This window comes from Corticium candelabrum, chromosome 20, assembly GCF_963422355.1.
Source record: "Corticium candelabrum chromosome 20, ooCorCand1.1, whole genome shotgun sequence".
In the NCBI taxonomy this organism is placed as follows: domain Eukaryota; kingdom Metazoa; phylum Porifera; class Homoscleromorpha; order Homosclerophorida; family Plakinidae; genus Corticium; species Corticium candelabrum.
This window is the reverse complement of record NC_085104.1, coordinates 5,290,423-5,304,357: the sequence shown is the minus strand read 5'-3', so window position 1 is coordinate 5,304,357 and position 13,935 is coordinate 5,290,423. Positions and strand designations below refer to the sequence as shown.

The window sequence follows — 13,935 nt, the reverse complement described above, 5'->3', positions numbered from 1 at the left end:
GAGATGTTAGGCTACTGCAACAAATAGATTTGGTCTGTGTCTGTGCTTTGGTAGCTCTACACGAGAGGCCATCCGAAGCTAACGACTAAAAAATTTTTCTTGGCTTACGTATTACTGTATCAATTAATTACATTAATTAACTAGCTAGGTAAACGTACTGGCAAGCTCAAAATGAGGGCCTTCACACTAGAGTTTCAAATAGTCAATCGTTCTACTGTATGCGCATTTTACCTTGTAGTCACGTGATCAGTTAGTATCAACAATGGTGACAGAAGTGGGATGAACGACTGTCAGTTTGTGCTTAATTATTAAGCATTCTACAATGTAGGACACTCAAAAGACTCACTTCAATAGTCTTTGCATGCACAGCCTTTTACTGATGAATTAATTATTCTCACCAGATTGGATCAAAGAATGTGATCATTTCACACTGCACATTAGTTAATGCTGCCACATTCAAGTTGTATCACTTAAATACTCATATACAATTAAAGTCTTGAAGAAAGCTCTGCCAAATCTCTCTGTAAAAACTAAGTGTTTACAAGCTCCAAAACAGAAGCAGATTTAACTTAACTTACAAGTCAATGAAAATTTACATTCTGGTACTAAATAACGGTAAAAATTAAAGTCGCAATCAGGCTGCTTATACAATCAGTCGCAATGGATGAATGCTTGATGGCATATGATCTCGAGCAAATGGTGACAGTGACCCCACGGCCAATATATGGCTACCTTTGTAGTGAAATCTAAAACACAATAAACATCAATCATACCCAGCGGTCAGAATTGAATCAAGTGTTAAAGATGTACAACAAAATCCTAACGTGTCATTCATATAAAAACTTGTAGCATTACTTTCTGATAGGTTTCTGATAAGTGAATAAATACCCACAATTCATGAATGAAAACTGTTGTCAGAATTTCTGTCAAAATATCTACTATAAGCAAATTAAATGGGAATAGCAATTATAACTAATCATTGTATGAAAGCTGTTGAAGCACTACAGTGCAAACCCTCCGCATGCCATAGCTATGAGGCTTGATTCATGACCACCAAAATAAACATACGGGCCATTTATTTGGTCATGTATTATGTTGGTTGCCTAGCAAACTGTATGTAGGTACGTTCGTATGCCACGTGACTAGCACACACTACTGTACATAGTGTTTCACACATCAGTAACTATGACAAGCAATACAGTTTCATAGTAATCATACAACTACAATGAATCCTGACACACACACACACACACACACACACACACACACACACACACACACACACACACACACACACACAGACAAATGAAAAATGTCAAGCCCTCCACGTCATTTGACACACACACACACACACACACACACACACACACACACACACACACACACACACACACACACACCTAACAAATATAAACAATAACGCTGACCATTCGCGATAACACAAGAACACTTAGCAACGTACATTCACATAACCATACCACAAGATTTGCAACCATTCTGTAGCATGCAGTAAGAATACAGCACAAATATCACTCAGAACAAAATTTAATTTAAAACATTGAGCAATAAAAGGTGATTTCCCTAGTCTTTCCTATTCTTGTCTACTACATAATTTTCAATTTTCACTAAATCTCATGTCCTCATCCCAAGATAAATATTCAGCCAGATAAAGAAAAAAACTAGAGCACAGCAAAGATGTTACAGTAAAATTCTTATGAAAGCTATGAGTTGCATGCAGCAAACATGTCCATGAGCCCGAGAGCATTCATGCTGCATGATGGGTACAAGTTCTTTCCAAGAGTCTGAAGCATCACCATCTCATATTGTTAGTCAATGTTTTTCTTGTCTACTATTTCCCGCCCGTTTGCACTAATTTTTGCACAAAGAGCAAACGAGAACCAGAGAATTAAAATGGTATAACCTAACTAAAATTTTTTAGTAAACTATCCCCACATCTGTGAACCTACACTCAAGCAGAAAGGTCAACAAAAATCATTGCTTGCCTCGTCCAACAACGTCCAGATTATGACTAGCAAATTTCTTGTACAATTAAAATACTCTGCATGTGACTGATTGCTAGTCGCAACCAAATGTCATCTTTTCTCAAACAGATGTTTCTATACAAATTCATGTTGTACCACATTTGCCCGTAATAACGCCCTGGACAGATAGAAACATTTTTGGATGTTATTTTGGTCCTAGCTAGGCATATACATGGTCGCAAAATGCTGTCGTTTGGCCATGCAGTCATCATCTAAACACCCGAAGACAGAAATACCAGAAACGCCTGCAATCAAAGGTACAAAGAGTCCTTCCCAGCTAACTTCAACCCCAGAAACCACTCGTGGGAGAGCACTTAATTTTGTAACTACCAGTGTATGCACTCTAACGAGCATATGCTTTACCTTAAAACTCCTTTGTAAAGACCTCGAACTCCCAAATCCCACAGCCTGAGACACTTACAAATCTTCTGAATATGTTTGACATCGTCATCCTTGTCTTGATGGTAATACAAGACAAACACTGCACCTCGTGACCAAGGAATGTAGCTCCTTTGACACGGATTCGTGTCAGAAGCATGTGAGAGAAGTTTGCCAGATGACAACAGCCTATTGAGGTTGCCATCATATGCAGAAGGTAGCATGGAGTCAATGGCAGGCAGTTGAGCAACAGGATCTCTACGAGACAACATATTATCAGAAAAAACAGTAGAAACGTAAACCAAACAAGTGAAAGCTAAAACGTTATTCTGATGACCAGATATTCAATATGTTATAGTACCTAATGTGTACGTAGCAGTGCTTTCATAGCCAATTCAAATATTTGTGTGTTACAAATGTCTTACTTGTTTAATGCCTTGTCTCTGAAGTAATGGTCAAAATAGTAGCCATTCACATTGAGTCCGTTACGTCCAATGTGGTAAGTTCTGGAAACATCGGGATATATTGAGTCTCGATTTTTACGTTGAGCAGGCTCACGTAACCAAAGATCCCAACTCCAACCGTAGCAACATGGAGGCCATTTGCCCTTTAACTCTTTCCACAGTGAATGACTTAATATCCAACTAAAACCAGGCAGGCATATACACATTCGACAGTATTCAGTTACTGTAAGTAGAACTCATAAATCAGGTAGTATGCATTCAGTTTACTGCAAGTTAAATAATTAAGAAAGACAAAAGAAAAACATTAATAGAACAAAAATTGACAATGAGCAGTGTGTGTGTGTGTGTGTGTGTGTGTGTGTGTGTGTGTGTGTGTGTGTGTGTGTGTGTGTGTGTGTGTGTGTGTGTGTGTGTGTGTGTGTGTGTGTGTGTAGATCCTGACAATATAAACATCAAATTTGACTACCTCAGATGTTTCAGATGCATTAGTGATCTGAAGAGACACAAATGCATTGCTCAAAAGGCATAAACCTATACATCAGCAAACTGGAGCCATTGAATGCCAGACCTGTAAGAGGTAGGTTAGAAGCAAAGGAAGCTATTCAGCACACAAAGGCATCAATATGCACAGGAAGACATTTTTGTGACTTTGTCTTTGTCTCCACTGCAGGGGTAGCGTGTCCGTTTAGACAGAAGCACTACAGAAGGAAGTGGTGTGTGTGTGTGTGTGTGTGTGTGTGTGTGTGTGTGTGTGTGTGTGTGTGTGTGTGTGTGTGCATGCATGTGTGCATGCGTGCGGTTGCATGTGTGTGTGCGTGCGTGTGCGTGTGTGGTGTGTGTGTGTGTGGTGTGTGTGTGTGTGTGTGTGTGTGTGTGTGTGTGTGTGTGTGTGTGTGTGTGTGTGTGTGTGTGTGTGTGTGTGTGTGTGTGTGTGTGTGTGTCACACTCATAACATCACACACTTCAACAAAACACTCAGAAATATCGGTCAAGACATGCGGCCTTAATTAAACAGACAAGCAAACATAGCAGCAAAACAAACATGCAAAAGACAAAAAAAGACAAACAACAGACAGACAGACAGTAGACAAAACTCGTCTAACAGAAAAGCTGTTATGATAATGAGTTATATATAAAAGTAGATTGTGTTACCCCAATCCTGGAAAGAACTCTGATCTGTATAGCAACGTGTTATTCGATGAGGAGTGAAGATAACCTGCAATGCCACACCAGTGTAACACACGTTAGCATCGGCTACTATCCAGAATGACATCAAATACCATTGTCATTCCAAGCTGAGATGGTCAACAGCTTCTTATCAGTCGTCAGTAAAGGCAAGAGATAGTGGAAATAATTGAGAAAGTCGGGTGCAACGATCAAGTCCTCTTCCAGTACAATTACATGTTCCTGAATCAAAACAAGAGAACCGATCACATCAAGCGATGAAGCATGAAGCATGTGATGCTAAACCCGACTTTACGTGGATACAGCTCCCAGACTTTATCAAGAGATCGATAGTAGTGAGCTGCTATTATATCGGCATTCTTGAAGATCTGCTCCATTGCTAGAACATGACATGAGTTAAGTTATTCAGTACGACGTGTGAATGGTTTCGCTTTACATGAAGTGCTTATGGTTTTCGGAAACATCACTGAACGAAGTCCAAATAGATTGACGACTTTCTGAGCTTCAACTGTGTAGCCATCAAGAAAGACCTAGTGTATGATGACTGCCATTATTAACCAATGTAAGTAGTTTCAATAGTAAGCAGTATTACTGTAATTAGTGTCTTGTTGACTCCGGGTAGTGACATCAATGATTGCAAACACTGTACCAAATATCTGCCCCTACTTGATGCTGCGCACAGATTACAGAGTCAGTTACAAGATGAACAGAAATGTGAGCGCTTTATGTCGGTGATTGCACTAATACATCAATTATGCATTATTATTCTACAGTCCACAGAACGTCCACATTCAACGCTGGTTGAGAGCAAATCCTAAAAATTATTGCGACCCCAGTATCTACATCCTTGGATTCATAATATCAGTGCAACCAACACTCTTGTGTAATTTCTAATAGATTAGTGAAAGAGAGATGTGGCAAAATGATAATTGCTGAGTAATATCACTGACTCAATTGCAAGATCGTGTTATTACATAAGCTGCAATAGAGTTTAAAAAATGTAATATCTAGAGACTACTGGTAACAGTATTTTCAACTGCTTGCACTACTCACACATGCACCCTGACCCATACATGCACATGCAATCACACCTGCCCAAACAGCCTACAAACTTGCAAGTGGTTATATTCATTCACTAGCATCCAAAAAACATGCAAGCACTCTCGTGAACGTATGCACGCACACACACACACACACACACACACACACACACACACACACACACACACACACACACACCTCAAGAGCTTATTCAAACTAACCAAACCCATGTACTATGTAAGCTGTAACATCAACTCTCATAAACATTTTTCTCCCACGTATATCTTGCTGCCAGGCAGCAAGTGTCGTTTCTAGAAAAGTGTTACAGCTTCTAAATGTTCTGGCAAAATGTTGGCTCAAAGACCGTTTAACTATAACCTCCAAGACAATGCCTCAATAATTCAGCTTACATTGCTTTCTTTGATACAGCATAACCACTAAAGCATTGTGAGTAACGCTACTGTGAGTAATGCTATCTATTTATCACAATCCAGTATGTTTTATTCTTACATGCCATTATTGCTATAGGAAGAGTATGAGAAAATAGCGATCGTGTTCTATCAGGAGGTGCTGGTGCCAGAGACTTTGATATCCAATCCACTGTAACGGCAGATAAGGTAGAGCTATACACCTGACTTGTTTTATCTACAGCGTGTGAGCCCAACCTGAGCAAAACGAACCATATCCTTCAAACTGCCGGCAGAAAGAACGATGAGCAGCATAGCCTATCTGTCCAGCATCAACTAGCAATAACAAACATGATGATCTACAACATACAGTCGCAAATGCAAGCCAGACACAAACAGAATTATTTCTACAGTAAGTCCTGTAATGTCTAAAATACTGTGGTAACTTTTGTCTCTAATGAATCAATTCATCAACATGTAAGTGAACATAGGTACTCCAGTACGAAAGTTTGGGAAGTCTCCTGAACACAAACGTATGTACAAACCATATGGCTGCTCAATAAACAGACTCCTCCTAACATACAAGATACAGTCAACCTACCCGTATAACGGTATTCCCATTTCACACCAGAATATTGTTTAAGGATAGAGGTAACAAACAAATCTCTAACTTTCACTTATACTTTACATATAGGCAACTCAATTTTACAACCCTTCAAACTGATTACAGTAATTAGTCATTATGGAACCATTGCTCTCAATGGTGATAAACTGAAGTGACCATCCTGTCCAATGAGAACTTGCTCCTATCAGCTGCTTACAGAAAATCCTTGCTGTTTTGTATTAGAGATAATTCTGTAATAGAAAAAGTAGAAATGGCACTAGCACCTCATTGGCTGCACATTACCTAGTGCCTCACAGTACTGTTGATATCAATGGGTATCTTTATAGCTTCAAGTAGAAGAACTTTGTCACAAGCTGTAACTATTATATAATATATTATGTAATATCTCTATAAACATATTGTTATAGGTATTGTCAAGTATCCATGTGATTTGGTTTTACTGGAATCTATCTCTACGATGATAATATCGTTATAGGGCTTATCGTTATAGGATAGGTCAACAATAGCCACTAATAGAAACTCGACTACAAAACAATTGGACAATGTTAGAAAGTACAAATGTAAATGTATAGTTACTATGTTGCACCACAACACAAACTATGATGGTCAAATGGTCTCTAAAGTTGCTAATGGGTATCAGAATGTACCCAGCACTATAGCAAACTACAGTAGTAGCATATAAACTACTGTTGTCTCTAAGTGACACAATACAAAAATCACATGCTGATCAAAGCATTGGTCAAACTTGACATTGTCAATGAAAATATATTAATATTATTATATACAGAGTGTCCAAATCAACTAATCTATCACTAACTAATCAACATACCTTTTATAAATTTCACGTGCTCTCAAAAATGTATAAAAATATGCATACAGCCTTGTTGTAGAAAATTACATGTGTTGTTGTCTTAAACTGTTTACAAAATTTGCCAAGACTCCGTTATGGCCTCTGTGCCTGCCTAGAAGCCATTACCTTTGATAGGTACACAGCCAGCAAACTCCACACCATTGGACCACAAACCCAGCTCTGCTGGATCCACCTATTACATAAACTTATTGGTAAACTGACTTGCAAAACTAAATGCATGTTTACAAACCTCCTCATATACAGTAGTTCCTTTCATGCCCTTTTGGCCAACAAATACCCAACTGCCACGAAAGTTTAGAGAGTCAATTTTTGCACTTCCTAATGCTCTGATAGCCGCTCGAGCTCGATCCCCTAACCTATAATTACATCATTCAACAGTGGTATAAATGTGTGGTGTGTGCGTGTGCATGTGTGATACAACGATTCCAATGGCTGAGCCATCAGTTGCGCATGAGTGACAATCGCCCCCAAAACAACTACTTCGCAGCAAACTTGATGCAACAAGACCAACACATGGGCCGAAACAGAGATGGATAGATGTTGTTACAAGAGGCCTCAGGTCATTACGTATCAGTCTTTGTGATGCTGATGATCGTGCTGGTTGGAGAAGCACTATTACGCTGCATTGCCAAAACCCATAGCGGGTAAGGTGGAATCAAGTGTGTGTGTGTGTGTGTGTGTGTGTGTGTGTGTGTGTGTGTGTGTGTGTGTGTGTGTGTGTGTGTGTGTGTCTGGATGTAGCATGGCAGCTTCCTGATCGTGTTGGCTCTGAGAGATTTTGACCCTCTCTGGCTTACCATCTGACTTCTACAATATCTTTAAATGCCATCATCTCAGATTGACAGGAGTGTCACACCCAGTGCTTGGGAGCAAACCTACAGCAACATGTTCCTTGCGAAGAACACCCATCATGCTACTCCCATGTTGTAAAGTGCTTCGATCGCTTGCAACGTCAAAGTACTCATTTCGTTACCTTACGTCTATTTCCAGTCGTTGCCTATGCAGACGGAAGCTATGTGCATGGAGTCCAACAGCGGAAATGGCGGCGTACCATGGACGCTAAAAAAGTTGGTATGCAAGAAGTGAAATGGGGTATGAGGATCAACACTGAAAAAACTAAAATCTTGAACTTTGGTGCTAAAGAAGCAAACGTCTTGATAGCTGGTCGTGTTCTGGAGAATGTTATGAATTTTGCTATCTGAGCAGCATTGTGATGAAGTTTGGGGATTATCACGCAGAGGTTGTTGAACGTATTCAGAAAGTTAGCAGGACATTTAGTTTTGGAAACATAAAAGTTTTCCACAACCTGAGCATTTAGCAAGAACACAAAACTGCGAGTCTTTAGATCACTACTGATGTCAGTTATACTATATGGTTGTGAGACTTGGGCAATCACTCAAGTAGATATTCAAACTATTCATATGTGCTGTATTAGATCTATGTTGGGTGTAACAAGACTGAACAAGATAAGAAATACCATCAACTTGAAAATCTGCCAGGAAGAACCAATTAAACGTCAAATTCAACATCAAAGATTACAGTGGCTTGGTGATTTAGAACTTATGAACATCTCTTGTCCACAAAAGTTGTTGCTGAGAAGCAAGTTGCATAATGTGAAACGTCCTCAGCATGGTCCAAAGAACAGGTGGGTTGATACCATACAACGAGACCTGGTATCATTGAATAGTGACCTGTCACAAGCCAATGACGGCACTTCCTGGCAGAAACTTCTGCGATGCCGAAGCACATAGTGGGTATTGGCAGAATTCCAGGTATGGTGTGTGTGTGTGTGTGTGTGTGTGTGTGTGTGTGTGTGTGTGTGTGTGTGTGTGTGTGTGTGTGTGTGTGTGTGTGTGTGTGTGTGTGTGTGTGCATCAGTGCATATACAGTATGTCTGTTAATTTGCCTGCTTCTGTGTTCCATGCTTACCATTTGTGGCTGCTGCATCTACAGTATTTACAAAAAGCTTACCTGAATGCTGCATCATCTGCAGTAGCCATAATAACTATACGCCCATCATTAATTCCACCAAGAAATTCAGCCAATTCAGTGCCATCTGAAAATAAAAGAAATTAGTCTTCTTGTACAAACTTCCATTTAACTACTACCAGAACAGACTACGAAATACGGGCTCTCAAACATACTTCCTTACCAGAACTGCAGGGCTACAAGAAACAAGGCTACCATCTAAGTATGATTGCGCTAGCGCTGCTTCTGTCCGTCCGTCCTGTCCATACATGGAAATTGCATCATACTATAGACAGGAAGTAGACGAGTCATGAGTGTGGTGAGATGGATGGATGGATCGGCTCGACGACGCTGTCAGATGGGTGCAATTTTGACTGGCGAGTCAAGCAGGAAATAGAGTCGGGACGGGGAAGGTTCGATTTCCACTGCCTACAGCATGCGCTCGGATTGCCGGGTAGAGGCTAGTTTTTATAATTAGACAACACCTTAAACCTCAAACCCAGTTATTCTACTAGTGTTTGAACACAAATGAAAGGTGAAGCCAAAGAAGCTCAAAATCAGTTGTTGAGTCTCTCCCTCTCCCTCCTGTCCCTGTCCCTCTCTCCCTCCCTCCCTCTCTCTCTCCCTCCCTCCCTCCCTCCCTCCCTTCCTCCCTCTCTCTCTCTCTCGATAAAAACCTCTTCCCCAATTTACAATAATTTGGTATCAATGCACTTCAATCCAGTTTCAGTACATCATGTACAAATGATGAAGAAGGTGCCTTTCATAGAAGGTAACTAAACTATAAGTCATAAAGAATGTACAATATTGAAACATATAAACAAGAAAAGCACTCTCTTGATGTATTGCCCAGTCTTCAATAAAATACTTAACACGCACAGGCACAGGCACACACACACACACACACACACACACACACACATTGATATGAGCAAAGACAGCAGCTACACTGTAAAACAGACAGATACAAACAGATAACAGAACAACAAACAAACAAGAAAAAGAAAATGCACATAGAGAAAACCAAAGGACTACTTTCATAAATAAAAAGCCAATAGTTGGACATAAGCAAATACTCCCAAGCATGAGAGTTAGATCATAATTAAAATCAAGCTTTCTGAGGCATTACCATGACTGTAAGTATCAAAACTCATGGACTCCACAATTTTCTTAGAAGCACCTGTAATCAGACAAAATTAAATCCTACGACACACAAATTACAGTACATATATGTTTACCATGTACAACAACAACATTCATTCCTCTTCGTGATTTACTTGATTTTATTGCCCTAAACACAAATCCACATTCAGTGCTTCATGATAGTAATCTGCTTGCTCCCACAATAAATTGCAGGACACTCTTAGTGACATGTTGACTAGTAGATGCAAGCCAACAAAGCCTTCCATTCTTAAGCTACATTTGCCCAAATGACAATTGTATTTATGTTTACGTATGCCAAAAACCTGGAATTTAGAGTGTTGTTCAATAACCATAATATTGTCAATCGGGGGGAGCCCTCCCTGTAACTGTAGTTGCTCTTTTCTGCCCAAAGTCAAACGATTAACTCTCAGCAGTAGCCTACAACTTATGACAATACAAGTTACATAGTATTACATAACAAGATGGTAAATGCCACAGATCTGCAGATGTAGCTGTGACGAGCCTTCCTATGTAAAATCTTCATGCGTCCGTGTGAGTTCCCCATGCAATTCGCATGAAACAGCCGCTTCCACGTGAGATTATCCTGATTTTCATGTGAAGATGAAGTCCGGATGCAATTCTCATGAGATTCGCATGAGAAATTCATGCGTTACAGGCTAGTTCTCATGATCTTTGCATGAAACGTAAGTCTGTTTGAGCTCTGCACGAGTATTTGAGCTCCGCATGAGTAATTCAGCTCCCCATGAGCACTTCGCGTGAGTCATAGTTGAGTTTAACGTACACTAGATGACTGATGCTAGGGGCTATATAGTCTGCTGACTTGCCTTTTCTTTCCAAGTGCAGTGTAGACTCATCAATGTCCCATGTAGAGACCTTTTAGACATGTTCAAGTTCAGTCGGTCACCCACACTATCCATCTTGCCAATGTAGGCGCAGTGGTGTAGCCAGAGCAAAATTTTTGGAGGGTTCATTATTAATATTAATTTGTTCAAAATTAACTATATATGTATTACAGGGTACGGTAATACCCTGTATGTAGGGATTGCCCAGGTTTTGGAGCGTTGTGGGGAGTGGTCATCTTTTTGCATGCTTAGAAAACATAGTACATGTAGACTAAAATTTCTCAAAACTAACTTTGCCTTGCTGAAAGAGCCATACCCACTGCCCATGCTCAGTTGTTTGTTACTTGACATCATGGATGTTGCAGTGTTATTGCTCACATCAAAGGACTTGTAGATCTTATGGAAGTGGAACTGCAACAGAGGAGATAGACCGTAACACCATTCTGACAATACAAACGTTCACTGGGCATGCGTAACCATGCCACTGTTTCAGTATCTTCTTGAAGCTATTTGTTGTCCTCAGTAGCTATTATGCACAATAGATGCAAGATCCGCATTGTCAGCGGCGTCCGGCAGCTCTCCATGGCTACTTTCACTCTCGGGTTTCCACCCATTTCCGGGTCACGTGCAACAAGAAAACAATTCAAAAACAAGTCGTTCAAAAGCAAGCCATTTCAAGATGGTGAATGGTAAATGTGTAGATAAATAACCTAACACACTTGACGTTAGCTTTGCCAAAATGTCAAGTACGAGGAGTGAAACTGCTGTGGCAGACAAGAATGCGATTCGCATTTCTCTTTGTACTAGGAATAAAGACTGTATGTCGCAGAACATGGTGCACCCTAAGATGTTTGCTTGCTCTGCTTCGTTAGGACACAACTTGAAATCGTGGTACATTTTCAAGTTTGCGTGGGTGTGTCTACAGCACAGTAAATCATGAGCGGGCACCTTTAATTCAATCACAGCATCACAAACACACACTAGTAAAGGACACAACTACGAGCGTGTTCACACATACAACAGCATTAGAATTAGCTTCCACACTAGGCCTTCCTTCGATTTCCGTGGTTGTCTCCGTGATACCGCCCCGTTGCTTTCCTCGCGTGGAAGGACCACGGAAAGCGAAGGAAGGCCTATTACCAGTGTCAAGGCTACGTCAGAATGGCGTTACACTAATACTAGTAACTGAAGCTGTGTTTACACCGTCGCTTCTACAGCTATGAGCCTTCAAAGTCCTGAACACCACGTACACTAGGAGGAGTAATTGTCACAAAGAATTACGAATATACACGCTATTTTCTTTCTAGACGTGCTACCTGTAACATGTATTTAAAATCCTACATAGCGACGGTCGTTTCGCGTGATCGCAAAGCCCGTAAATAGTCTGTAGTCGTAAGTAGAGTCATCGTATACGGGACATAAAATCGCTTCTGGTTACGTAAGGCTAGATTCCCGTATAATCATCGTAAAACCAAGAAAGCGATCGATTTCGGGTCAGCAGTTGCAGACAGGTGAGTTCTGTTGTTTATTTCCGACAGGTCCTAGCAATCGCAAACATGAATTACACTGCTCTGGTGAGAAAAGTCTCTCAAGGAAGTTTCGCGCCTACGGTTGGCTGTTCGTCCATTGTCTTTGGTTGCCACATACGACATAAAGGAATTAATGCTTCGTGATTGGGCCACACTAAGGAGGCGTGACACATTCCTGTAGCGTGACAGACATAACCAGCCAACCAGCCAGCCAGCCCTAGACGTTTAGAGTACGCTACTCGCCAAGTCTCGTGACCCTAAAGGCTCATAGCTGAAATTAGGACCGGTGTGAACGAGTGGCAATGGTGCACTAACGCCAAACTAATCATGATTAGGCCCGGTGTGAACACTCTCTAACATATATCCGTTTCTTACTCGTCGCCATTGACACAAACAGAAGCGGAATCCGTGTCAGGTCCAGACACAACGCGAACTGCCATTTCATCCGGCCCACATGCCCTAGACAATCCACACAGCAGCTTCGCACGCAACCCTCCTCTATCGACAAAGCGATGCTTCGGAGCATTCGCTTCAGCGTCCCATCCTCCACGTGATGCAGCCGGCATTGGCAACGACACCGCAACGCCCTTGACTGTCAACCTCCGATAAACGACGCTGATATTGTTCGTTCCAGTATAATAAATAAAACGAAAAAGCGCAATGCCTACCAGCAGCAATGCAAAACAAGAAGTCAGTTTGACTAGCAGCAAACCTGAAACAGGTACACAACGTTAGACGATCTAGCAAGCGCAGAGCCAGAAAGCCGGTACAGTACCTCTACGAGCACCAAATACACTGATAAATGTCATAATGTAGCAAAAGAATCCGAGCCATCCGTACTGTACCCGTGTTCATGTACAGTGCACCCACGCATGCGTGGCCAATCTGATGCCGCCTCAGCTATCGCGAGAAATTCAAGTGTCCTCTGTACTACAAGTGCGTTAGTGCTAAATCTGCTACTGCGCTAGAACCAAACCCGCGAAGAGAAATGATCCGAGGTAGACGCGGTGCGCTAGCGCAGAATGTCTTCCGGTACAAGTGCGTTAACAAGCGGACCTATTTGACGGCCGGACCTAATCCGCTGCTACACCGGACACTGCCAGGCTCACGTGAGTCTGGGGACGCGGCTAGTCAAAATCCAAGTGCGTAGTTTCATCATTGCTCGCTATTCACGTGATGATGTCAGTCTTTGGTGTCATAGAAGTGCAATTCGGATACAAACACCGACCCGTCCTAGTCAACCAAACATCTACACAGCGCTAGCCCTGTAATTGGCGCTACAAGAGTCTGGAGGTCGAAGCTACCCTCTGTACTACCCTATAGTTTCTCCTGCAATGAACAAGAAGCCTTGAAAGCCTTCATACCCGCATGTACCATGTACCTACATATGTTGCTATTGGTGGAGTCAATAAGTGGTTT

At 41.3% G+C, this 13,935-nt stretch overlaps 1 protein-coding gene across 3 annotated transcripts; it reads right to left on the bottom strand.

Annotated features, from left to right (window-relative positions):
* Positions 1 to 436: 436 nt before the first annotated feature.
* On the bottom strand, positions 437 to 13,490 carry LOC134195598 (protein O-linked-mannose beta-1,2-N-acetylglucosaminyltransferase 1-like). Of its 3 annotated transcripts, XM_062664647.1 has the most exons (18): positions 13,292 to 13,490; positions 13,185 to 13,228; positions 12,892 to 13,116; positions 10,220 to 10,272; positions 10,111 to 10,161; positions 8,985 to 9,069; positions 7,243 to 7,369; positions 7,119 to 7,185; positions 5,776 to 5,853; positions 5,621 to 5,710; positions 4,662 to 4,741; positions 4,506 to 4,599; positions 4,360 to 4,448; positions 4,165 to 4,291; positions 4,037 to 4,100; positions 2,846 to 3,064; positions 2,406 to 2,678; positions 437 to 746 (listed from the first exon to the last, which is right to left on the bottom strand). In XM_062664647.1, exons 3-18 carry the CDS (start codon positions 13,080 to 13,082, stop codon positions 644 to 646), a joined length of 1,791 nt encoding a protein of 596 aa, XP_062520631.1. In that variant the 5' UTR covers positions 13,083 to 13,116; positions 13,185 to 13,228; positions 13,292 to 13,490; the 3' UTR covers positions 437 to 643. The 3 variants fall into 3 exon arrangements, with proteins under 3 accessions (XP_062520631.1, XP_062520630.1, XP_062520632.1); XM_062664646.1 differs by having other exon boundaries at positions 12,892 to 13,228; XM_062664648.1 differs by lacking the exon at positions 12,892 to 13,116.
* Between the last annotated feature and the right edge of the window lie 445 nt (positions 13,491 to 13,935).